The 27,140-nt window shown below is 40.6% G+C and overlaps 1 protein-coding gene across 4 annotated transcripts in view; it reads left to right on the plus strand.

Moving 5' to 3' along the window:
• TPST1 (tyrosylprotein sulfotransferase 1) overlaps positions 1-27,140 on the plus strand; it is a 78,176-nt gene that overhangs the window by 18,004 nt on the left and 33,032 nt on the right. For all 4 annotated transcript variants that reach the window (XR_004537144.1, XR_004537143.1, XM_033922724.1 and 1 more), the window contains exons 2-3: positions 6,325-7,262; positions 22,157-22,355. Coding sequence is in view for 2 of the 4 variants with exons in the window: in XM_033922724.1 (XP_033778615.1) it covers positions 6,418-7,262; positions 22,157-22,355 (1,044 nt within the window). In the remaining 2 variants the exon portion in view is untranslated. The remainder of the gene's footprint in view (positions 1-6,324; positions 7,263-22,156; positions 22,356-27,140) is intronic.

A 27,140-nucleotide genomic window follows, 5' to 3' on the forward strand; every position in this document is an offset into this window, starting at 1 on the left:
CCCCGCTTTTGTTAAAATTTCACTAGCTCCCAGTAATCTCTAGGGTTTACTTTAAATGTGCCTGCCTAACATTTAAGATCTTGCATGGCACTCTTCCTCCTTTAATTCCTCTATTCTGGATCTCTGTGAGACCTGATATTACCAAATCTATCCAAAAGCTTAAATTACCTTTCCCCTCGTTAAAAGGCGTTATCTATATTTGAAAATTAGGGAAATCTCTTTACTTTAAAATTACTGAGCTTTGGAATAACTTTCCTGTCCAGCTGCATGACATGGGTCTTTTCCAATTACAGTAGTACCTTGGATTACGAGTATAATCCGTTCCAGGAGCATGCTCGTAATCCAAAATGATCGTTTTATCAAAGCGAGTATCCCCATAGGAAATAATGGAAACTCGCTTTGATGCGTTCCCCCCCCCCCCGAGAACCGGCATTGCTCCCCTCGAAGGCCCCCACCTGCGATCAGGCATCCCCCCCTGCCTCGAACCGGCACCCCCCCCCCTTCCACGATCCGACCCCCCCCGACACGATTGGGCACCCCACCCGACACGATCCGACCCTCCCCGACACGATTGGGCACGCCCCCGACACGATCCGACATCCCCCCCCGACACAATTGGGCACCCCCCCGCCGCTTCTTATCCTCATCTGGGAACTCTAGAAAATCGGACTCCTCGTCTGTTGGGCCTTGAGCATCTGAGCATGCTCAAGGCCTGCGAGTTCACGTTCAGAACGTTTGTCATTGACGGACTTATAAGCCAGAACTCTGTACAGGGGTTCAAGAAAGGTTTGGATAGGTTCCTGGAGGATAAGGGGATAGAGGGGTACAGATAGAACTTGAGGTAGGTTATTGAATTGGTCAGTAACCACTTCACAGGTCGCGGACCTGATGGGCCGCCGCGGGAGCGGACCGCTGGGCAGGATGGACCTCTGGTCTGACCCAGTGGAGGCAACTTCTTATGTTCTTATGACTTCTCAAAAATGCATTATGAGAGCACAAGAACTTCTGCTAATTCCATCATGGGAATAACGCTGTGAAACCAATTAACTGGACCACTGAGGGCTTTTTTCTGATATTCAGATGTTAAAAAAAATACTTAAAACTACATTATTTCTAGAAGCTTTTCAATAAATTATATGTTGTTTAATGCTGGTTTTAAGAGGAATGATTCAGTGAGGATTTATGAAATCTTGGTTTTAAGATGTACACTTCTCCCTCCATATTAACGATTTCAGCATTCGCGGTTTCGATTATTCACGTTTTTTAGCTTGCTGGCTCCTTCCCCCAAATGACATCAGCTCGCATAGAGAAATCGCCGATTCCAAGCGTTTACAGAGAAAATCGCCGATTCCCAGCACTTTCTTCATCATGTTTTGCATCTCCTTCAGGAACAGACCAGGTCTCCCACCATGTTATTCGCGGTTGCACTATATTCACAATGGTTTTTAATAGAAAACAGCAAATAACATATGAAAAAGTTATTTGCGGTTTTTCTGTAATTGCGGTTCTGTTAATCCCCTATCACAACGAATACAGAGGGAGAAGTGTAACTATTCATTTGTATTTTAAGGTATGTGTATAAGTCGTGTTTGTTTCACCTTATGTATGTTACTTTTGTAATGGTGCTTAGGAATAGGCGGTTGACAAATTTTTTAAATAAATAAATATATTTTAAAAGTATTATGTACTGTAACTTTCCCTAGCCTTTGTACTTTTTGAAAGGGTAAAAAAACAATTCACTTTTACCTGTTCTATACCACTCGGGATTCTATAGGTACATAAACTTCTGATTCAGACTGCCTTATTGCATTCACCTTGCTTTAATAAAATTATGGCACTAAACCTATGTTAAAATTCTGAGAAGTGAAGAATTCTAAAGCATCTATACCAAATTACTAAGGGTTTTTATTGGGGTTTTTTTTAATAACAAAGGTGTGCTGCCAAGTCACTCATTCTATTCCTATGGGCAGCTCAGCATTTAACAAGCATGTGCTGCTTGGCAGTCTACCTTTGTAAAAGCCCGCCTAAGAGACGTGGAAAAGCTTTAAATGAACTCTCTTCTGGTATAGAAGTTAAAAAGGAGGAACTATGGTCTTATATGTAAATGTAAATGTAACATGACTGAAAATGTATAGTCTATTATGTAAATGCAGCATTAACGAAATTGTAACTTCGCTGTAAATGTACCGTCTCTTCATCTGTTAACCGCATAGAACTTCCATGGTAATGCGGTATACAAGAATAAAGTTGTTATTATTATTGTTATATAAAGCATATGGAGACAGACTTAAAGATCTCAATATGTCTACTTTGGAAGAAAGGCAGGAGAGAGGAGATACGAGTATGGTACAGATGTTGTAATATCTACGTGGCATAAATTGAAAGGAAGTTCTGGAATGATAGAGGTGGATAAAGGTGAAAAGGGACACAGAATCAAGAGTATCACGAGTAAGCACTTTACAGAAAGAGAGTGGTGGATTTGATAAAAACAAAAACTATATCTGAATTCAAACAAGCATGCGACAAGTATATAGGATCTGTAAGTGAAAAGAAGGGACAGTAGATAGCATGGATGGGCAGACAGGTTAGGCCGTATGATCTTTATCTGCCTTCATTTGTCTGTTTCTGTATTAAGTCATTTTCTCTTCCTAGTTTACTGATATATTTTACTCAGTTGACAGCTTCTTCTTTTAATGGATGATCTTTCTTTGATATTTAAATATGAAAACAGACAAGATGAAAAATGCACGTACAAAAGGCATCATGCTTAACTAGTTATAATGCCAAGGATGAAAGATTAGCAAAGACAGAAAGTCCTGAGTTGCTTAGATTCTGACATTTGCATTCAGGTGAATCATTGACCGAGTCCCTGAATGTCCCATAGAGTTATTTGTTTTCTTGCATTAAGATGCTAATCTTTTTCTGTTTTGTAAGTGAACAAGACATTTGGAAGAAAGTCACCATAAACAAAGGGACATTTTCCATTCTTTTCTTGATACAAATGAGTGATTCACATCTTTCTGAAAGGCTTCCATTGCTGAACTCCTGTAACATAAAATGGAATAGGTTGCCAGAATGATTACAGTGCAATTAGCTGTAATTAAGTCAATTATCAGACATGATTTACAGTGAGTAAAGTCATTGGTGAGAGCTGCATTTGCCCACCCAGTCATCTGATGTCATGCTCACCTAAAGTCTCCTGAATTTTTCATAATTTTGATACATCGTATTAGGCCAGCATGAAATCTCCTGTACTGTGACTGAATTTCTCAAATTTACATCTGAAGAAGGAACCTTTTTGGTTTCAAATCCATTTACTACAGTCTACTAAAGTTTATTCCACTTTTCCAAAAATGTCAGAAGTGGCTAATATATGCAACTAGTACAACAGCAGCAAAGAATTTTCTTCACCAGTTCAGCTTTTAAGACATCTTTGAGAAAGTATGGATTGTTCTATCCCATTTGGCATGTTCTTTGTGGCCAATGCTGTTTATATCCTGTGTGATTTAAAGGTTTGCAATAAAATATATATAATATAATATACATGGCTAGATTTAGGTACAATGTAGACAAGCTACAGCTTAGGGCCTGATCAGGGCAAGATTAATTCGTCGAGGGCCCCTAGGCACACAAGTACACTGGGCCCCCTGCCCCGCCCCACCCCACCATGCGCCTAGGCAGAAACAGGAAGCTGCGTCAGAGGGAAGCTTTGGGCAAGAAGCACCGCTTGCACAATTACAGTTCCCGTTGCCTTTCTTATCCGCATTGCTTGCTTGTCTTATTTCCATCGATTGGGAGGGGGGGGGCGCTGCATTGCTGGAGGGGCCCATCGCCGTTTGGAAAAAACAATGTTGATGCCCTCCTTTATCGGGCCCCCCTGACTATTTCGAGCCCTAGGCACGTGCCTACTTGGCCTATTGGTTAATCCTGCCCTGCGCCTGATATTACAAGGAACCTTACACATCAGTTTTTAATGGAAATTATTAAACCTAAATTCCTTGTTGTTTAGACTACACTGTTCTGAACATGTAGTTGTTATTCCCCTCCATCTGCTGGTAGGAGAAAATAACACATTCAGACTGGTATAGCCAACAAAAGGAAAAAAAATTATCAGGTAAGACATAATTTTACCCTACTTAATCAAGGGGTCCTCTTAAATTTTACAGCTTAGGTGCTGCAATATGTATAAATCTGATCACGAATATTTGGAGGCTTTTGTATTTATTTGTTTTATAACTTTTAATATACCACAGTGGGCCTAGAATAGGCATCTAAGTGGTTATCTCCCACCTGCAAGCCCAAGAGCTATTGAAACAATGTACATTCAGGTATAATACATATTTTTCTGTTCTGGAGGACTCATGATCTGAATATGTGCCTGAACCAATGGAGAGTTAAGTGACTTGTCCAAGATTACAAGGAGTGTCATGGGATTTGAACCAGCTCCCCTTGGTATTCAGCTTACTGTTTAAACTATTAAGTTCAGATTGAGGACTAGAGGGGAAAAAGTGAAAAAAGCTTGTTTCTTTAGTGTCTTCACTAAGGCAGTCTAGAACTTGTGGGCAATGCGATGAAGCTACTAAGTAGTAGATTTAAAACATACTAGAGAAAATATTTCTTCACACAACATGTAATTAAACTCTGGAATTTGCTGCTAGAAAATGTGGTGAAATCAGTTAAATTAGCAAGGTTTAAAAAAGATTTGGAAAATTTCATAAAAGAGAAGTCCATAGGTTATTATTCAGATGGCTTGGGGAAATCCTTCTTTTTCCTAGGATAAGCACCTTAAAATCTATTTTACTACTTGAGATCTGGCTAGGTACTTGGGACCTGGGTTGGCCATTGTTGGAAATAGCAAGCTGGACTTGATGGACTTTTGCTCTGTCCCAGTGTGGCAGTTCTTATGTTCTTAGATGGACTTTTCCTCCAGGAACTTGTTCAAACCTTTTTTAAAACCCATCTGTGTTAACTGCTGTTACCACATTCTCTGGCAATGAATTCCAGAGCGGTAACTATTTTTTGAATGAAAAAATATTTCCTCCTATTGATTTTAAAAGTATTTCCCTGTAACTTCATTGAGTGTCCCCTAGTCTTTATAATTGATGGAGAAAAAAAAATCAATTCACTTGTACCCGTTCTATATCATTCAGGATTTTGTAGACTTCAATCATATCTCCCCTCAACCATCTCTTTTCCAAGCTAAAGAGCCCTAACCGTTTTAACCTTTTCCCAAATCTCAACTTCAACCCTTCAGCCCTGCTAGACATGAGCCCCATATTAACATAGTAGATGATGGCAGATAAAGACCTGCATGGTCCATTCAGTCTGCCTAATGAGATAAACTTGCAGTGTATGATGCAATATAACATATACAGTATATTCTTGCCATTTTCAAGGTGCAAACTGTAGAAGTCTGCCCGGCACTAGACATATTCCCCAACTATTGGATTAAAACATTAAAGTACACACCATTGATGCAATTGTTATAAAACTGTGAACATTGCATGCATTGGAAAAGCCAAGAACTGTTGAGGAAGGGAATCCAAAATCTTTTATTTTGTCTCTCTGAAGTGGAAATTTGAACTCGGTTTCTCTATATTTATATGTGCTCCTAATTACCATCCAAACTGTGATAATAAAAATCTACCTCTTTGGCTTCAATAAATGGATAAGACAAAATGGTGTCAGGTCAAAACCGTGGAAGACAAAGGTGCGCGCGCCGAAGAAAATAACTGTTTTTAGGGGCTCTGACAGGGGTGTGTGTGTGGGGGAAGCCCCCCACTTTACTTTATACAGATCGCGCCGCGTTGTGGGGGGTTTGGGGGATTGTAACCCCCCACATTTTACTGAAAACTTCACTTTTTCCCTAAAAACAGGGAAAAAGTTAAGTTTACAGTATAATGAGGGGGGTTACAACCCCCCAAACCACCCACAACGCCGCCGCGATCTGTATTAAGTAAAGTGGGGGGGCTCCCCAACAAAACCCCCCGTCGGAGCCCCTAAAAACTGTTATTTTCTTCGGTGCGCGCCTCCTTCTTGCGCTCAGTTGTTGGCGCGCGGTTTTGTCTTCCGCGGTTTTGTCTATGAACCGACAAAATGGGTGGGAATTAATGTTATAAGCTAGTGTGTGGGAGTGACAGTATATTGGAATGTTTGTGGCCTGAGCTATGAATGATTTTGCTTTGCATTTTCACATGGTAGCTCCTAGCATATTCATTATCGGTAAGTGCTGCAACTCTCTTGTAAATCATCTAGAAAATGCCTCGTATTTCATTATAAAAGTACATAACATAATCTCTCTTTTTTTTTTCCCCCCTTCTCTAGATGTTGATGAGTTAGTCTCTCCAGCTTGGATATCTAAGCAAAAGTGTGACTACCATAACAGTTTGCATTGTAAACCTGACTACTGTGTCCAAAATGATAGGAAAACTGAAGCAGAACTTATTACTTGCATGTCTGGTTATCAGTTCAGTGACGGTATTTTATTTGGGGCAACATGCCATGGAATGCCACCATAGGATAGAAGAACGCAGTCAGCCTATCAGGACAGAGAGTGCAAAAACAACATTAAGGACTGGACTTGATATAAGAGCAAATGCAACCTTCGCGTACCACAAAGACATGCCTTTAATATTTATTGGAGGGGTACCTAGAAGTGGCACCACCCTCATGCGGGCTATGCTAGATGCTCATCCAGATATTCGTTGTGGAGAAGAAACTAGGGTAATCCCTCGGATACTAGCAGTCAAACAGATGTGGGCCAAGTCGAGCAAGGAAAAAATCCGACTAGAAGAAGCTGGAGTCACAGATGAAGTTCTTGATTCAGCCATGCAGGCCTTTTTACTGGAAATCATTGTCAAACATGGGGAGCCTGCTCCTTACTTATGCAATAAAGATCCTTTTGCTCTAAAGTCCTTAACTTACCTTGCCAAAATTTTCCCCAATGCCAAATTTCTTTTCATGGTTCGTGATGGCCGTGCCTCAGTTCATTCCATGATATCCAGAAAAGTGACCATTGCTGGGTTTGACTTGAATAGCTACAGAGATTGTTTGACCAAATGGAACCGTGCCATAGAAACAATGTACAACCAGTGCATGGAGGCTGGCTATGAAAGATGCATGCTGGTACATTACGAGCAGCTGGTGTTGCATCCTGAACAGTGGATGAGGACTCTCTTGAAGTTCCTTGGCATTTCTTGGAACAACGCAGTGTTGCATCATGAGGAAATGATTGGAAAAGCAGGTGGTGTATCACTGTCAAAGTAAGTGCAATTTCTTTCTCCTTTTTAATTTTTCCCCCTCACATTTGGCTGTTTTTTGTTTTCCTGCATTGGCACTGCATTTATATTTGGTATTGCTCCTAAAATCATTAATGCTTAAGTAGCTTTTATTGCCTCCACATTTTCCTTAGCACAGAATTCCAAGTAACATGAAGTGTCTTGGATAAAAAGATTTTAAATGACAACCTTGAAAAGATTTCCTACAGCAACAAGTTTTATTCAGAGAGGTTTTTTTTTATGTTTGGATTTAGCTTATAAACATTAAGGGGTAGATAGTCAATCATTTAAGTGGGCAGAAGAGGCTCCTGCCTGGTTAAATTGCCTGTGTAGGGATTATCAGAGGCACTTAACCTGGTAGTACTGCCGAATAACCACCTATGTTGGCAGTCTGGGGGCAGAGTCCGCACTTATCCAGTTAAACGCTGGTATCTAGCTCTTAACTGGATAAGCTTAGTGGTCAAGTCAGACTGCAAAAAATACAGTTCTATCTTCATCCTCCAGTTAAGGTCTGAATATCCCAGCAGAGAAGTGGGTCAGCTTAGGGGGCACTGCAGTGACCCTGAACCAAATAGTTGCTGTCTACTCACACATACCCAGATAGTCAATGCCAGTGCCTGGACATGGCCCAGCATTAAATGTGTGTATGTGTTAGATGCCATTGACTCAAATTTGAGTCCTAGTGACTTGATGAGTTAAAGATCCAAAAAGAAGTCGGTCAAGTGCAAGTCTGATGAGGTCCCCATAGTAGTTGTCAACATGTCAAACCACCTAGTTGAAGGTCTCCCTCTCTGCCTAGTTCCTTCAGTCTTCCCAGACAAGATGTCTTACTCCAGTGATCTCTCTCTAAGAGTGTGACCAAAATAAGATAGTTGTAACTTCATCATGTGGGCTTCAAATGACATATCTAGTATGATCTCTTCCAAAATTGATTTGTTAGTTTTCCTGGCGGTCCATGGCTTGCATAGAATCCATCTCCAGCACCAGAGTTCAAATGAGTCATTTTCTCTAATGTCTAGCTTTTGCATCTATAATTGACCACTGAGAAAATGAGTGTGTGGACGAGTCTGATCTTCGTTTTAATTGTTATTTCCTTGCCTTTAAATATTAAGAGCCTTTTTTTTAGAGCAACCAATTGCTATTCTGCGGAGTATTTCTTCCCTTCTAGTTGCTTCCTTGTTTACCAAAGAGCCCGAAAGACTAAAACTCTTTACAACTTCTATTCCATCACCTTCAAGCTCAAAATCTTCATCATTTTCCATGTTTATAATCTTTGTTTTATTTTATATTCAGTTCTAATCCCATGTTATGACTTTAGGCTTTAACTTTTCTCAGTAGGTACGAGTGACATGTCTTCTTTACTACTGGCAATGAGCATTGTCTCATCTGCACAACCCAGGTTGTTTAAATCTTGATCGCCAACTTTAAAAACAACACTCTTTTCTTCCAAATTTGTTTTTCTGAAAATAGCTTCACCATAAAAATTAAACAAGTAGGGCAACAAAATGCATCCTTGCATTAAATATCCAGGCATAAAGGCAGTGGTAGCAAATAAATCATTGACTGCTGCCAGTTGAATATTTACCTCTGTGATTGCTTCCCTATCTTCCTCCCTCCTTCCCCCCCCCTGCACTCAGTAATTGTTTACTATAAATGAAATAAACATCAATCTACCCTCCCTCTTGGCACAAAAGAATGATCTGAATTACTAATTTGCTTTCAAAATAATCATGACAGCAGGAGTGTAGCCACATTGACTGAGCCTGATAAAATGCCCAGGGTCGTTCAGTGGTAGGGGGCCACCTGAAGTTGCACCCTTCACACTACTTGTTGGATATTCCCATAGAATAGCTCTATGTATGCAAGTAGTTAGGTCACAAGGAGCACAACCCCAACCACTGCACCACACCTCTTCCCCTTAGCCAGACAGATTTTCCTCTTATATAATGTTCAATCTCAGAACATGCAGGCTGCCAGAGCATACATACTTCCAACCCAATTTGAAAGGCCTCCTGTCCACCCAAGCAGCAAAACTAGACAACCAAATCTCAATCTACTGATAACAACCCCAGACTACAAGACGTTCAGAAAAGAAATAAAGACTATACTCTTCAAGAAATCCCTGACAAAGTCTTAACACCACAAGTACCTCCCTTCCCCCATCTTCTTCCTGATCCCCAAATCAACCTGACCCTCTTTTTACCCTCTCTAAAAATAACCAGAGATCTTCTATTACTCTTTTGTAATCAGAGATCATCTAATACTCTTTTGTAATCCGCCTTGAACCGCAAGGTAATGGTGGAATAGAAATCTCTAGTGTTATATGTGAACTCAGCCAGGATGTGAAGAGAGATCTAGGACAGTGGTAGATGCAATGGAGCCATAGGGAAAAAAGCAGCTTGAATAGACCCAGATTTTTAACAGCACTACCAGAAAAAAAAGACTTGGGTCTTTCAAGATACCAGTTTGTAAGACTGGGCAGACTATAAGATGAGTTTGATTACAAATGTGAATTGTGGAATTACCTGCAGGAAATGTTTCACAGGCAGTTCTGTTGTTGACGTCAATACTTTCTTGTCTTCCTAATCAAAACTCTTGGCATAGAATGTGATTTGTAGGCCAACATGTTCTTGGTTTGGAGGGGCGATTTTATTATTATTTTTTTATATATTATCTGTGCTCCAATGGCATACCTAGGATGAAATGGGCCCCCTGGGCCCCTTTAACACCATGGGCACCGCCTACTGTCTTTACTCTTCTTCAGTATTCCACAGTATTTAAAGGTTATAGAGGAGGGAGAGAACTCAGAAATGCCTTGACATGACATTGCCAAAAAAACATTATCTGTGTCCTCCTGAAACATTTTTTTAAGTCTTTTCCTCCTTGATAATACTTAATAAAGTACAGGGTGAAATTCTTTTTTTCCACATTTGTTATAGAAAATTACCCTGATATATTTTACAAGAGTCATTTATACACAGCAGCATATTCTATCTGCTACAGGAGTTGTAAGAATAAATGGGCCTTGTGACAGATGGTTAACATGTGCTGTGTGAGTAGCCTTTCATTTGGCACCTAAACACTCGCTTGTGGGTAGTAAAACTCTTTTTTAAGGCAAGGAGGAACTCAGTAATGAAAAGGCTTTCCAGCTCATCTGTCATCAGAGCTAGACCTTGACTTGATCATGAAAGAGAAAAAACAGTTCAGTACATAAACATGGAATATATTTCAATAACTATTTTTCTCCGAAGAAAAACGGGCATAATAATCTCACATGCGAGTAACATCAGCCACAGATCCTGGTATGAACACTGCCAAGTGCACTATCACTTTAAATTTTTAGGCAGTGCCCACATGTAGGTGCCTTCCTGCCCGATGTTGGCACACGGGACCAACAGTTAAGTTTCTGAAGAGCTTGGAAGCTGTGTCTTTGGTATCTCCTCAGTGCATCAAACTGAAGTCCTTTTTGTGTGTGTGTGTCTTCCTATTTTATTGTTCTTTTCTTCATAATTCTTTATTTTTATTGTTTTCTGGTGTTTTCATTGAGTTTGTTTAAATTCTATTAATTTTTCCATTTTTGGCATTTGGGCCACTTCGAGGCCCTTTTTTGACCCAGAAAGCGTCAACGTTTTTCAGAGCTCCCTGGGCCATCGAGCCTTAAAAAAAAAAAAAAAATAAAAATTTTTACTCCATCAAAAATAACAAAGACTGGGGGAAACGCAATGAAGTTACAGGGAAATATTTTTCACTTAGAGAATAGTTACGCTCTGGAACACATTGCCAGAGAGCGTGGTAAGAATAGTTAATATAGTTGGTTTTAAAAGAGGTTTGGATCAAGTACCTGAAGGAAAAGTCCATAATCTGCTATTGAGACAGATGGAGGGAAGCCACTGCTTATCCTGGATCAGTACCATGGAATGTTTCTATAATTTAGGTTTTGCCAGGTACTTGTGATCCAGATTGGCCACCGTGAAGACGGTATCCTGAGCTAGATGGACCATTGGTCTGACCCAGTAAGGCTGTTTTTATGTTCTTATAACTTTGCAAAGGCCATTTTCCCCTCCATATCAAAGAGGGTGCTGAACGGCTTCAAGAAATGTACTCAATGTAATTGAACCATTTCAGTGTGTTTAGTGTCTAGGTCCTGAGCATCAAGACATATGTTGTGAACTCTGTCTGTGTATGCAAAATAGGTCACTCAAAGCCCAACAAATTCAGTGTAATTAACTTTTTGGCATTGACATCCAGCGGGCAGGAGATTTGGGATCTGATGCTCAACCTGCATTAACACACCAGTATTGGTATTAACACCATGTGCACTGATACTGCATCATCAAACATTGGGTTCTCTGCAGAGACAAGACTCTCTTTGTCCTTATTCATGCCTCATACATCAGGAGACATTTCATGTAAGAAAGCTAAGAAGCGTAACCCTTCCTCCCCTTCAAGGTATGGCATGACATCATCTCAGGCGTCCACCTCTTCAATGCATAGACAGCGACGACACACCATGGATCGATCTCCAGTGCTACAGATCATGTCTCCTCCCAGGCATGTCTCAACATTGCAGTCTCCCATGCACAGACAACTGGCACCACAGACTGCTTCCATACAGATGTCTCTTCTGGTACAGATACTGACTCTTCAGGAAGAGATCTGGTCTATGCTCAAACAAGAGCTTTCAGTGCTACTGCAGTTGCAGTCTTCACAGGCTTTAAAGGCTTCCATGCCTGCCTCAGTCCATCCTGAGGTTACATCAAGGTGTCGATTGAGGATGAGGTCACATACCGCTGCTCAACATTGGGTTGGTGTGGACTTGTTTCATGTATGAGTAATCTTTTGCAGAGGAGTTATCACCTGGGTCAGAACATCGACCCCTGCCTCTATGCTCTTCTCGACACACACTCCCTGATTTCATCTAGGAGGGAGTATTTTGAGGAGTTTGACTCAGACATATCCTACCATTCAGACAACCACTCCCAGACTTGTCAGCAGAAGAATCATATGGCATTCCTTCTGATCCTTCTCCGCCTTAAAGGCTTAAGTCTCTACACTTATTGCATCACGCAAAGCCAATGTTGTCTTCTTACGATTTCTGCACAGTAGTTCAGGCAATGGTATTATCTAGACTTGACTATTGCAATGTCCTGTATCTTGGAATAACTAAGACAAGATGCAGGGCATTGTGAGTTGTGCAGAACACAGCAGCAAGATTGATAACAGGCGTATCTAAATACGATCACATCTTGCCCTATCTTCAACAATTGTATTGGCTGCCTGTTGTTTTAAGATCTCAATATAAAGCAATAATGATTTGCCCTCAATTCTAGTATGGAACCATACCTGAATTGTTTAAAAGTAAGATGTCAAACTATTTACCATCTAGGTCTCTGCGTTCTGAGAATTCAGCGTTATTAAAAACAAATGCTAATCCAAAATATGCTGAGACCAGTAAAATGGTCTTTGCTGTGCGGGGGTCAAACTGTGGAACTCACTTGTCGGTCAATTACAAAAATGTTATGACAAAGGTAATTTCAGAAAACTATTAAAAACGCAGTTATTTGTTAATTCATTTTTCTAGGAACTGATCTTTGCAATTGTTCTTTTGATGGGCATTTTACGTGATTTTCCGATGATTATATGTTAATGTTTGTTTGATTTTCTTTGTCTTACTGAATTATATATGTAACGATATGTAAACCATTTAAAAATCAATAAAAAAAAATATTTCCTGTTATCAAAAAAGACCAAAAGCCTTCGACCCATTTTAAACTTCCAAGGACTAAACAAATACTTGATGAAGGAAAAATTTTGAATAGCCTGTCTGGTTAACCCTCCTACCCTACTTGTTCACATTTCCTCCGATCCCTCTCATTGGGGAAACTCTACTCAAACTTCACCAGGATTGGGGAACCATGATTCTAATTGCGCCTCTCTGCCAGATTTGGTTTCCATTCTTCCTAGAACTTACAGCCAAGAAAACGTGGAAACTGCCACAGTTTCCAACATTACTCACTCAGAGTAGTTTCTTTCTCCAAATAAGTAAACTCATATTGTCTTTTGAATCTGCTGTTATAGAAAACTTTCCACTCAGCACTGTTACCACTTTAAGGGACAGAATTCTCTTCCTGGTGTGCATTGCATGCTCTCTAGAACCCATCACTTGCCCACTTCCTTCAACATTGGATTACTTTCTACATTTATCAAATTTTGGCCTAAAGACCAACTCTGTTAGAGTTCTTCTCTTTTTTAATAGTGCGTTCTACTCACTTCTCAACAATAAGCTTTTATTTGTGCATCACTTGATAATTCAATTCATGAAAGGCCTATTTCACCCGTTGCTTGGAATCTCAATGTGGTTTTTTTCTATTCTCGTGAAGCCTGTCTTTGAACCAGTTGCATCTTGTTCCTTGAAACTTCTTACTTAGAAGGTCGTTTTCCTTACCGCCCTTACATTTGTATGCCATGTAAGTGAATTTCCTGCCAGAACAACTCTTTTTGTCTAATTTTTACCTCTGAATTAGTGTTAAGATATTAAGGGGTCTTTTTATCAAGCCGCGCTAGCGGGGTTAGCCCGTTGGACATTTCATCAAGCGCTAACCCCCGTGGCCAGCTAAAAAAACTAACGCCTGCTCAATGCAGGCATTAGCGGCTAGCACGGTAGGCGGTTTAACGCACGGTATTACGCGCGTTAAACCCCCTACCGCAGCTTGATAAAAGGATCCCCAAGTTTTACTAAATGCTATACAGAGCTTGAAAAACGCAAGATCAAATTCCAGCTGTGTAAAAAGTGAACTTAAGTCCAATTGAGTCTTTTTGGGGATAATCTTACTGAAGAAGGAGCAATTGAACAAGATGTTAGTAAGGCTGTTGCTTATGCACTTAAATTATTAAGTGCAATATCAAAATGAAGTGCTTTCCAATAGGCTAAAAGTATAACAATTACCTGAAGGAGTTGAACGGGGAGATATGATCGAAACATATAAGTACATCACGGGACGCATCGAGTCAGAAGATGATATCTTCTGGCTCATAGGACCCTCGACCACCAGAGGGCATCCGCTGAAGATCAGGGGAGGGAAGTTTCATGGCGACTCCAGGAAGTACTTCTTCACCGAAAGAGTAGTGGATCATTGGAACAGACTCCCACTCCAGGTGATAAAGGCCAGCAGCGTGACGGATTTTAAGAGAAAATGGGATACTCACGTGGGATCTTTAAGGGAGTAAATTCAGGGGAGGGGATACTTGGAATGGGCAGACTTGGTAGCCCTTTTCTGCTACTTTTTTCTATGTTTCTATGTTTCTAAGTGACCACTGTCACTGCTCACATTTGCTGAAGTTTGTGGGATCAATAATAAATTGAATGTTCCACAATGTGATAGAAATCTAAAGTTCCAGCTTGTAGCTGAGTCATCTTTAGCAAACTGAGCAGAAGACTGGACCTACGTCAGGAGTTATATTTTTAGCTGAGCTGCATAAGGGCATGGTAAATGGCGCTCACTCGGGAAAAGAAGGCTGCATTTTATTTCACAATTTTTCTGGTGCCACTCGTATGCAGAGAAAAAAGTGTTTGCTTTGCTTAAACAAGGTTTTAATTAACTCAAAAGCCCAGACGTCAGTTTTGTGTTCGGCTTCATTTAAACTTGGACAATATGATGTCTCAATGGTTTTGATTATGCTTTCTAGACGTGAAACTGGTAGAATAGAGCAGGATTTTGTCCAACAGAGAGGTACTAGAGACTCAGATGATACTTTGAAATAGGAAGAGGATATTGGGTTAAATTTGACATTTACTTTTTTATTTTTGAAGGGGTTTTCTTTTTTAAAATGCAGTTTCCCCCTCTTCTACAAAGTCGTCCTAACAGCTGCCACGCGGCAACAGCCCCAAAGCCCTTTATATCGCTCAGCAGCCACTAGCGCGGCTTTAGAACATAAGAACATAAGAAGTTGCCTCCACTCGGTCAGACCAGAGGTCCATCCTGCCCAGCGGTCCGCTCCCGCGGCGGCCCATCAGGTCTGCGACCTGTGAAGTGGTTACTGGCCACTTCTATAACCTACCTCAAGTTCTATCTGTACCCCTCTATCCCCTTATCCTCCAGGAACCTATCCAAACCTTCCTTGAACCCCTGTACAGAGTTCTGGCTTATCACCTCCTCCGGAAGCTTGTTCCATGTGTCCACCACCCTCTGGGTAAAAAAGAACTTCCTAGCATTTGTTCTAAACCTGTCCCCTTTCAATTTCTCCGAGTGACCCCTAGTGCTTGTGGCTCCCCACAGTTTGAAGAATCTGTTCTTATTCACTTTCTCTATGCCCTTTAGGATTTTGAAGGTTTCTATCATGTCCCCTCTAAGCCTCCTCTTCTCCAGAGAGAACAGCCCCAGTGTTTTTAACCTGTCAGCGTAAGAGAAATTTTCCATACCTTTTATCAGTTTAGTCGCCCTCCTCTGCACTCCCTCGAGTACCGCCATGTCCTTTTTGAGGTACGGCGACCAGTATTGAACACAGTACTCCAGGTGCGGGCGCACCATTGCGCTCTTTGTAGAAGAGTGGGGTTTGTCTCCTGTATTTTAAATACTTGGGAATAGAGGAATAGCCTAATAGTTCGTGCAGCAGCCTCAGATCCTGGGGAGCTAGGTTCGGTTCCCAAGTCACTTAACTCTCCACTGCCCCAGGTACAAAATAAGAAGATGATATATCAATTCCTATCCCCTTTCCTAGGACAATTTTCAAAGCTATATCATAAGAACTTAAGAAGTGCCACTGCTGGGTCAGACCAGTGGTCCATCATGCCCAGCAGTCCGCTCACGCGGCAGCCCTCTGGTCAAAGACCAGCGCCCTGAGACCCTTGGCTAAACTTGCTCTCCCCTCCTGTATGTGAATAAAACTGCACACATAGGGCAGGATTTATTAAACCCAACAACCCCCAAATAATTTTAGATACCACAATCCAAGGTAAAAGTACAAAACCAAAAATGGATCTTATAAATTAACAAAAGGCCATAAAAATAATTAAAAAAAGTAAATTTTATGTTGATTCAATAAATCAACCCCAAGAGTTTAAGAGGAAGGATCTCAGATAAGTTGTTGATATATATACAAGTCAGCTGGAATAGCCAAAGCAGCCATCCTCCACCACTTCCATGAAATTTTTTAAAATATTTTTTAAAATATGCAAACTCTATATTATGGGTGTCCAAAATTATAATTCTTCAGCTGTGCAAAAGTTGGTTTTTATTTAAAAAAAAAATGTTTTTAATGTTTTTTTAATATATACTAATTTAACACTTTTTCTGTATATAAAAAACATTTTTTCAATGGCAGCTGCCAAGGCCACTTATCTCATATTGATGATTCCAAGGCCATCTATTTCATATTGGTGATTCTGACGGGCCCGTTTCGCCACGCTTTTTCAGAGAATCAATCCAAAAAGCAAAACTTGGAACTATCACAATCTGCCTGTACCATTGCAGTCAAAATGCTACAGCAAGCAAAATACAAATTATTAACACTCAATTAATATATACACCCATGAAACTTCTAACTGGAGCAAGTGAAAGCAAAAACTACAGCTTAACAGCAATACGAAATAAAATAAAAGAATGAAAAGAAAACAAAAGGGGAATTAACCAATAAGCCCTCAAATCAAACATGGCTTGCTCATTAGTATAGAGTGCAAACTGTATTCATGGAATAGGGGTTAACAATCCGACTTAGCATTAGGGGCAGTAGCTGACAATTTATCCTCAATACTGGCAATCGCCACAACTAACCTGACAAAGAAGTTAGCCTGTATACTTTCTTATACCAACATTAATTACCATAAAGGCACAATGCAAAAGTGTTTTAAAATACCTAACAGCCATATAAAACTCTCTAAAACTCCTACCGAGAGAAACATCCTTTCTGAATAGGCCACTATCGCTAAATAATATGAAAGATCTTACACGGCATAAAAACTGGCTAAACTTGAAGTGCCGTTAATATTTGACTAATACAGGCTTTAAATAATAAAAAGAATAAAAATGATCAGCGCTTACCGAGGAGAACATCCGCTAATGTGTATTCAAAAACTGTTTATATAATTATAAAACACTTCACAGAGGATTCCAAACCGCTATCTCCTACATAACTGCTGGCAAATAATGGCTGCTCTGACCACTGTAGACGTCGTGGGAAACTTAATACAAAGCCACACCCCTGTTTCACGCTACTCCAACTCTGATTGGTTACCTACCATTAAGCCTAAAACAAACACAAACAGAGAGCCTATCAAAACGTTAAAATCAGATAACCTACCCAATACGTCACCTTGAACCGAAAAAGAAAACAGATGCTTTAACCACACTATCTGGACTAACATTCGGGCTCACCTCGGGACAGCATTTCAGTAGAAGAGTTGTGTTCAGCAATTTCTACTGACATTTCCATAAAAAGGATTATAGCATTGATCTAAAGAGTATTGTATCATTGCGTTTTAATAGAATCGATGAATTTTCATAGTTCGGTTGGATCAGACTATGTAAGGGTCTTATTGTTTTAGGTAATCTTCACCCTTGCGAGATATAGTAGGCCGAATCTCGCTCCGATTTCTTTTAAATCTAGTCGCTGTTGCAGGAAGATTTTCCTTCTGGCTGCCATCGATTTTGTCAGATCCGGTACAAAGAGAATTTTCTGACCTTGGTAGAGGAGGTGTTTTTTGGTTTCCATTGTAGTCAGGATCACCAGAGTGTGTTGGTATTGCAAGATTTTTGCGACAATGGACCTTGGCGAATTCTGGTTAGTAAGAGGCCTAGATGGAACTCTGTGTGCCCTTTCAATCTCAAGTGGTGCGGTGAGCGTTAGGCCAAGCAGAGATGGGATGAGGTCAGTCAAGAAGGCAATAGCATCGGATCCCTCTGAATTTTCAGGCAAGCCAAAAATACGAACCTTGTTGTGGCGGCTTCTATTGGCTAGATCTTCAAAATCCGTCTGTAACTGGTGTATTGTCTGCTCCTGGCTGAGAGCACGTGTAATGCTCCGGGATTGAGTTTTAGTTACTACCTTATGTGCATCTATACGATGTCTGGCGTCGGTGAACTGTGAGTTTAGCGTTTTGATTTCGGTGCGTATCAATTGTCTCCTCAACCTGTTTGTTCAATATGCCTTTAAATTCTCTTATATCCAATATCAGTAGTTCAATTTGAGAATCAAGTGTTTTTGGTGCCATTTTATTGGGTGATCCCGGGTCGTGTTTTAAGTCTCTTACTGCTTGGTAAAGGAGAAGAATGAGGATCCAGTTTGCCGGGTTTGGATAATGATATCTGTGTGATCACTGTTATCCAAGGATGATTTACTCCGGAAAATCAAAGAAATAGGGCTGTCTGATTATTTGTATAGGTGCTGTCGGAGGAGAGAGCTCACAAAGTGCGTCCGGTCACCATGTTCGTCAAGCCACGTCCCCTCCTAGGGGATTTTCAAAAACTGCAGGATTGCTACTCTTCTGGTATGCAGTGGATTAATTTCCTTATCTTCAACTGTGCCACTTTCTCTCTTCCCAGGAGTGGTTGAATGAAAGCCTTTTACTCCTAGAGCACTGAGAAAATATGTGGCTTACTTTTGGAAGGATGCCAAGACCCTTTTCCTTGCTATAGGGCTTGAAGCCACTAAACCTCTGTTTAAGACATGAGAACTGGACTTGAGGTGGGATTTTTTACTACACAGAATGGTCTAAGATCTTTTTGGAAATTAAGAAATCATCTCTATGTATGTTAGTTCAAGAAAATGTCTACAAGGTGATAACACAATGGCATTATATCCCTGTATGGTCGAAGAAAGTATTTCTATCAGTTTCTGAAATGTGCAGGTGGTCTTGCTCTTTAATATAACTGTTGGTTGCAGGTGGGGGTGACACTGTCTAAAATGTTATCGGACTTCATTGGTTTGACACCTCAAATTTGCTTATTGAGACTTCATAATGACTTGCGAGTGAAGTGGCAATAGAAGGCAAAGCGATTGGTACTAGCAGCAGCTAAATGTGTCATTGGAAACAACCCTTATCTCCTCCACTATTGGCATGTAAACAACATTTAAGACTTTTGGTAGACATGGAAAGATTGACATCCTTACAACATCAGGAACAAACCTGGGCCTTTATAGACTGGGACACTATTCTTTGTTGGTTGATTTAGTTTGTAGCCTGTTGGTCTTACTAGAAACTTGGTTTAGGTAAGCAAAAAAAAAAAATAAAAAGGAGAGAGGGCCGGGGGTGGTGGTGGCAGATTGGGAGGGGATGCTATGCACTGCTCAGAAAAATAGAGTAGGGTTGTATTTGTTATGGTGTTACTGTTCGAAAAGAGGATTGTGTTATAATTTTGTAAACCAAAAAATGCATTACCTGTCTTCTTCATTTCATGTTTTGTATGCAGGAAATTGTGGCTGTTGCTCTCTGTAAATTTTTGACTTGACAATAAAGATTTTCAAATAATAATAAAAAAAAAGTACAATTGCACACACAAATCTTAGCATGCAGTTAAAAAGGGTGTGTGGCCATAGGTGGGTCATGGTTATTTACTAAAGATGCACACAATATTGTAGAATATGGGGGATCTGCACCTAGGGGCAAATTCTGAATAGGACACTGGCCTCAGCAGCTGCCTAAGTAGCATCTGAGAATCGCACAAAAGCATCCTATACAGAATTGCATCTGTCCTAAAGGACAGACGCTTAACCACCTTAATGCTCTAACCAATGCCCATGTCAGAGGTGCCGGTTAGAGAATTGCATTTCTATCAGCTGAAATCGACTGAATGGCAGCGGCTGTGGCAGGGAACATGCTCTCCCCCCTGAGAATGTCCACAGCAGGAGAGATGCCAACTCCCTCCTGCCAGAAGCCCCAAATCCCCTCCCAGACTATCCACAGCAGGAAGGATGCCCACTCCGTCCTGCCAGAAGCCCCGAAACAAACTCCCCCAACACCAATAGGCAAGAGGGATGCCCACTCCCTCCTGTCAGCAAGACCCCCCCTAATCAATGACCCCACCCCCACCCCAGCACTTTCTAGACCCCAACCCCCCATCCCAGGGCCTTGGGTATCTGGCCAGTCAAAGTCTTAGGCTACTCCTAGTGCATCCCAGAATACACTGGGAAGGAGGCCTAACATTCCAGTTGGCCCAGATGCCCAAGGCACCTCCTATGGGAGGGGACCTTATGTGCCTGGGCCAATCAGAGCCTTAGGCCCCTCCCTAGTGCACCCAGAATGTACAGGGAAGGCCTGCAATTGTGAAGAGGTGGGTCTGCCAGCTCAAGGGAGTAGGCATCCCATGGTTACAAAAGGTATCGTGGGTGGGTCGGATGGGTTGGGAACTGGGGGGTGCTGGGGTAGGGGGTTTAGGAATATCATAAATTGGGGGTTCTTGTTTGGGGGGAGCCTGCTGGCAGGAGGGAGTGGGCATCCCTCCTGCCACAGATATTCTCATGGGGATACCGGCCGCTGCCGCTCAGCTGATTTCGGCAGGGATAGTCCCTTGCCACGATCAGCTGAGTGGCCACATCTATTTGAAATGTAGGCCAGAATTGGGCCGCTCAAGGCCACGTCTGTGTGAAAACATACCCATGCTTAAGTCTCCCAACGCATCTCCCTGCACCCACGACAGACGCTTACAATGTAGGTGGCCTTCCTTAAGGGTGTGTTTTGGGTTGTTTTTTTTTTAAATTTGCCTTCTGATTGGCTGGTTAGACAACAGTAGGACTCCTACCGCTGCCTAAAATTGAGATGTCATTTATAGAATCTGCCCCCTAATGTACAAGTGAAGATATACACCAGGTTTCAGTTGGGGGTAAGGATCCCAGCACTAAGAGCTATTCAGTAAATGATGCCTAGCTCAGAGTACAATATATAGAATAGTTCTGAGCGTGCATTTTTTTGGTGCCAAAATTTGAGTGTCATTTACTGAATCTAGTCCTTTATGTTTAGGCCCCCTTTTGTCAAGCCACGTTAAGGTTTTTTTATTGCCGGCCACTGCAGTAAACACTCTGATGCTCATAGGAATTCTATGAATGTCGGAGTTTATATCACAGTGGCCAGCGATTAACACCCCCCCCCCCCTAATGTGGCTTGATAACCTCTGCTTTAAGGCCTCCTTTTTTCGAACATAGTTTCATTCATTCTTGACTTTTTGGTACCATAGGTGGTAGTTCTTTGCACCCTTGTGATTTCTGTACCTTTGATACAGACAAAGCCATTGGCCCAAAGCAGCACGAGAAATCTGCTTGGTTAAAATGTAAAAAAAAAACAAAAAAAAAACAGTTTAAAAAAATTGAGCAGGGAGCAAGAGAATGGAAAACCAGATAGCAGCAGTAGGCTAGGTTGGAAAGAGAAACTGTAAGGAGCTAATGGGTTTTTTTCTGGCCACAAATATCTACATTGGTGGCCATGTGCAAAAAAAATTGCATTGATATATACTTCTCCCCTCTTCATTCTGATTTTACTGCTGCCCTGTTTTTAAAACAGAAGAAATGAATAACTGTAATGTGATATTTACCCGGAGACTGGTACAGCAAAAATAAGTACTGATTTTTTGTGTGTGTTTATAAGCTAAAATATTCATTGCTGGATAGGGTCACATTATCTTATGCATGAGCTTGATTTATCTTTGATGTTGTAATCAAGGGATTATGGACCTCTAATTGTTCATACAGATGTTTTTTATTTCTTGTTTTGGCTTATTTCAGACCACAGATATGAACAGCATTTGAACAGGCAGAGAAAATCTGATCTATAAATTATGCTTTTTGGATATGTTTATCCAGCACTCCTGTGGTAGTTTCTTGGTATGTCTGCATGGATAAAGCATGGTTACAAAATGATCAAACTATAGGTACTTACACCACTTTTTTTTCAGGGTGGAAAGGTCTACTGATCAAGTCATCAAGCCGGTCAATGTGGAAGCTTTGTCCAAGTGGGTTGGGAAGATACCCTTGGATGTTTTACGAGATATGCCCATAATTGCGCCAATGCTTGCTAAGCTCGGCTATGACCCTTACGCCAATCCACCTAACTATGGAAAGCCAGATCAAAAGGTTCTGGAAAACACAAGAAGGGTGAGTTTAAACATTTATTTAGGCTTTTATGGGAAGGGTGTGCTTCATGTGGAAGAAAGAATACCTGATTTGAAATGAGTTCTATTTTGGTCATGTCTGGTATTTTCTTTCTCTAACTTCAGCAGCATAATTGCAGAATATTACCCTTTCTTTTCCTAGAACAGGGGTAGGCAATTCTGGTCCTCTAGAGCCGGAGCCAGATCAGGTTTTCAGGATATCCACAATAAATATGCATGAGATAGATTTGCATCTCAAGGAGGCAGTGCAAGCAAATCCATCTCATACATATTCATTGTGGAGATCCTGAAAACTTGACCTGACTCCGGCTCTCGAGGACCGGAATTGCCTACCCCTGCCCTAGAAAGTTCTAACATCACATTGGGCAGATTTTCCATCTGGAAAATGGTCTATAGATGTTTAAATTAAATTAACATCATCAAAAGATGGTATGTGTGACTAGTAAGGCACAAATGTTTTACTATGAACATACAGTGTAGGCAAATTCCCCAAATCTCCCTCTGCTGCATCTCCCAACAGTGGGCTGACAGATGTACATAATAAATTGGTGAAAAATGAAGGTTAGCAACTGTAATTATTTTGGAGCCAAGTCATACTGGGCTCCTTTTACAAAGCCACAGTAGCGAGTCCCAGCGCAGCAAATGAATTGACTGGGCTGCGCCATATTTGCTGCTTGGGAATTGCTGTGTTTTTGTAAAAGGGGCTCATTGTGATTGGCCAAGCTGCACCTATGCATCACTACTTTTTTTGCTGGAAAACCCTCGAAAACAAGCCTGTTGATCTCGCCTTTGCAGCAAATGAAGCCTATAGAAGATATGAGTAAAAAGTTGAGGCCTATTGTTACCCTATTGCCTATAATTAGAAGTTTAAACTATTTTTTGTGGAAATTAAAAATATTTTTTATTCCTATTGGATATTTTAGCATTATCAGTGAGAAGGTTTTTTTTTCTCTTTAATTTCTTATGTCACTTTTTAATGAGTTACTCTGCTAAATGAAAATTAAAGGAATAGATATGTCATGAAATTAACACAATATAAACGACTGGGTTAGGTCAAAAAAGCCTAGTTCCAAAAAACGGAATCACAAATAAACAGATAGAGGAACCAGTTCAAAAAATACTTTCCACTTTCAACGGTGCTCAGAATCCAAGATGGAATGTAAGAACTCAGAGTGGGGGATTAACCCCTACCAGAACTCTTGTGGTATCTATCATTGCACCATGACTGCTGTGAAAAGTTGTTTTGAAACATTGAATAGAATAAGTGATACTTTGTAACTTGCACACTTTCAAATTGCTTATAATGTATGAATGGTTCAAAGGTTAAGTAACTTAGCTGAAGATTGCTGCTAGCGTTAGTTTGGCTGGGTCCTGACGCGTTTCGCCTTACTGGCTTCCTCAGAGAACCCGCATACAATCTTGCATATTGTTATTTGTCCTGGTTTGAAATCAGTCAAATTTTCTTTTTGTGACAGGAAAAGAAAATTTGACTGATTTCAAACCAGGACAAATAACAATATGCAAGATTGTATGCGGGTTCTCTGAGGAAGCCAGTAAGGCGAAACGCGTCAGGACCCAGCCAAACTAACGCTAGCAGCAATCTTCAGCTAAGTTACTTAACCTTTGAACCATTCATACATTATAAGCAATTTGAAAGTGTGCAAGTTACAAAGTATCACTTATTCTATTCAATGTTTCAAAACAACTTTTCACAGCAGTCATGGTGCAATGATAGATACCACAAGAGTTCTGGTAGGGGTTAATCCCCCACTCTGAGTTCTTACATTCCATCTTGGATTCTGAGCACCGTTGAAAGTGGAAAGTATTTTTTGAACTGGTTCCTCTATCTGTTTATTTATGAAATTAACACATTCAGGCCAAATAAATTTAGTACTGGGAAACAGTCTGGCTGTGGCTAGTCAAGAGTTAAATGTGATCAAGCAAGATCTTGAAGGTTCTTTTGTATCTTTAAGTCGCTGCCTTGGATTCCAGGCAGAATTGGCTGTGTATGTGTTGTGGCTGGCCCTGCAGTTTCCTCTGACATCTGTAATGCATTACACTGAGCCTTCTTGGCACATGGCTTTGCAGAACAAACTACCAGACCCGAAAGTGTCGTTTATTCCAGTTAAAAATTATTTTGACTCCTCTTGGTGTGCAAGGTTCCAAAGTTAGGCCTGGAGATTAGGAAAAAAAATAAGTGCTAGCAGGTTTTATTTAATTTTTATTTTTGGTACTAGTGGAGTGTTCAACTTGGCTTCTTCCATTAGGGTGTCCTACTAGAAACTCAGAAAACTATGGTAGAATCTCCTTGGCAAAAGCATTTACAGACACACTTTCTGCATGTGACAAATACAATATTAATCCCAAGGACAATTGGAAAGATTTGTGATTTCAGAATAGTATATATATATATAATATTGTTCATGCATATTCCCTTGGGTTCCATATATTTCAAGTTTATTTAAAATATTTGATTTGATCGCAAAATCCAAATCCAATGCAATTTACATTTAGTTAAAAATTAGATTGAAATTAAAAAAAAAAAAGACAATTAGTACTAATTTTAATAAAAAAAAAAATATATGGTGCTTTGAGTTTCATGTGCCAATTTGGGCAAGCATCCAATTTGTGCTTGCAACTTAGTTGATTATTGAGTCTGTCAGCGCCGATATTGGCCACTAACAAGAAATTATTGGCGCTAATTGGCCTTGATTAGAATTTGTTCATCTTTTTAGGCCTATTGTATAAAAAGGTACACTTAAATTTTAGCACCTGGAATTGAAAAGGGGGCCTGACTATGGGAGGGGCATGGGGCAGATCGTGGGTGGTCTGATAATTTATGCGTGCTGTTATATAAAATATGCCCAATTTACACCTAAATGAGGCGTGGGGATTTAGACCAGGTTTTATTTGGTATAAATGGTCGTGCTTAAATTTAGTCCTGGGTCCTGGCGCTATGTTCAGTTCTATAAACCGTATCTAACTTTAGGTGTGGTTTAAAGAATAGTGCTAGTCTCCTATAACCTCTATATACCATTTTAGTGATGCCAAATGTTTGTTTGGAACCAGGTTGTGCTTGAAAAGCTGTAAACGATGCAGTGCCAAAAGTTCTAGGATTTTTCTTAGACAATTAAGCAATAAGACTTAGTGAGTATTTCAGGCATGCATTTTCCAAACATGTGTCAAAGTTGAGACACTTAAGCTGTTACCCAAAGAATTCTCCGCTATCTGCAATTACACTCCAGCCATTACGAAACCTTGACATCATATCCCCATTCTGCCAAGTGTATTTTGTAGTCCATTTCTGAAAATTTTTTACATACCTGAACTGTCTCTCTTCTTCTCTCTTTCTCTCTCTTCTGCCCCTTCCCTGGGGAATTTTATTTCCAGACACACCCTTTTCATCTTTTTTTCACAGTGTCTTATTTGTCTTGACTAGAATATAAGCTCCACAGAGTTGATTCATTATGGGTGTAATTTGATAACTATCCCACTTTAGTGAAGAATTTGTATGCACTTGTAACTATATATATATTCAGCCAAGTTTTCATATTAAAAGTGCACATGTACTTTGTTTTTCTAGGGTAGTATTCAAAGTAATGTTCTCACATTTCCGTCTACTATTTTGAATACCCTTTTCAGCATTAAAATACATGCACAGGCTTGAATTGTCGAAAGCACACACATTTATTTATTTATTTATTTATTTATTTATTTATTTAGATTTATATCCCGTTCTCCCAGTAGCTCAGAACGGTCTACAAGTAAACATACACAGTAGAAGTAGTTAGGCAAATAAATGTGCAATAGGTTTAGATGCTTGGACATACAAGATTGAGCAGTATTTATCAGGCTACAGACAATTTTTCAGAGTATAGACAATTTATCAGAGTACAGACTAAGAGAGGACTATACTGAAATTTAGGAGAAGTTAAATAGGGGAGAGAAGAGAGAGGTGGGGTTTAAGGGGGGGTGTAGACTGAGGGAGACCTTTAGTTGAAGAGGAGGGTCTTTACCATTTTACGGAATGTCAATAAAGAGTTCTGTTGCCTGAGTTGGGGGGGGGAGTTTATTCCAGAGATGTGGGATGAAGTGGCTGTAGGATCGTTTGCGGGCAGTTTCTGAGAGGAGGGACCTTCCAGGGGGAATGCATAGGCGTATTTCCGATTTTGAGCGGAGGGTGCGAGTGGGGGTGTAGATGGGAAGCTTAGATTTTATGTAGGAGGGGGTGGTGGCATAAATTCTCTTGTGGGCTACTGCTAGGGCCTTGAAAGCACAGCGCTGGCTAATTGGGAGCCAGTGTTCAGCGCAGAGTGCTGGGGAGACGGGATCATGGTAGTTGAGGTTGTGTAGGAGGCGGATAGCTGCATTTTGGACACGTTGGAGGCGTTTGAGATTATTTTTGGTTAGTCCATTGAATAGGGAGTTACAGTAGTCCATTCTGGAGAGGACATATGCGTAGAGGAGTTGGGCGAGGTCAGGTGTGGAGATGTAGGGTTTGATCTTTTTCAGTTGGCGGAGGTAGTAGAAGGAGGTGGAGATTACTTGGGATATGTGGGCAGATAGGGATAGGTGTCCGTCTAAGGTTACTCCTAGGCTGCGTACCTGATCTGTTGCCGTTAGTAGAGTGGAGTCCCATGCTAGGGTAGGACGTGTGAATTTGGTGCTTTTTTTTCTGATCCATAAGAGTTCTGTTTTAGTGGCGTTTAGTTGAAGTTTGTTGTTTGACATCCAAGTTTTCATATCAGAGAGGCAATGTTGGAGGTTA

Source organism: Geotrypetes seraphini, chromosome 15, assembly GCF_902459505.1.
Source record: "Geotrypetes seraphini chromosome 15, aGeoSer1.1, whole genome shotgun sequence".
In the NCBI taxonomy this organism is placed as follows: Eukaryota; Metazoa; Chordata; class Amphibia; order Gymnophiona; family Dermophiidae; genus Geotrypetes; species Geotrypetes seraphini.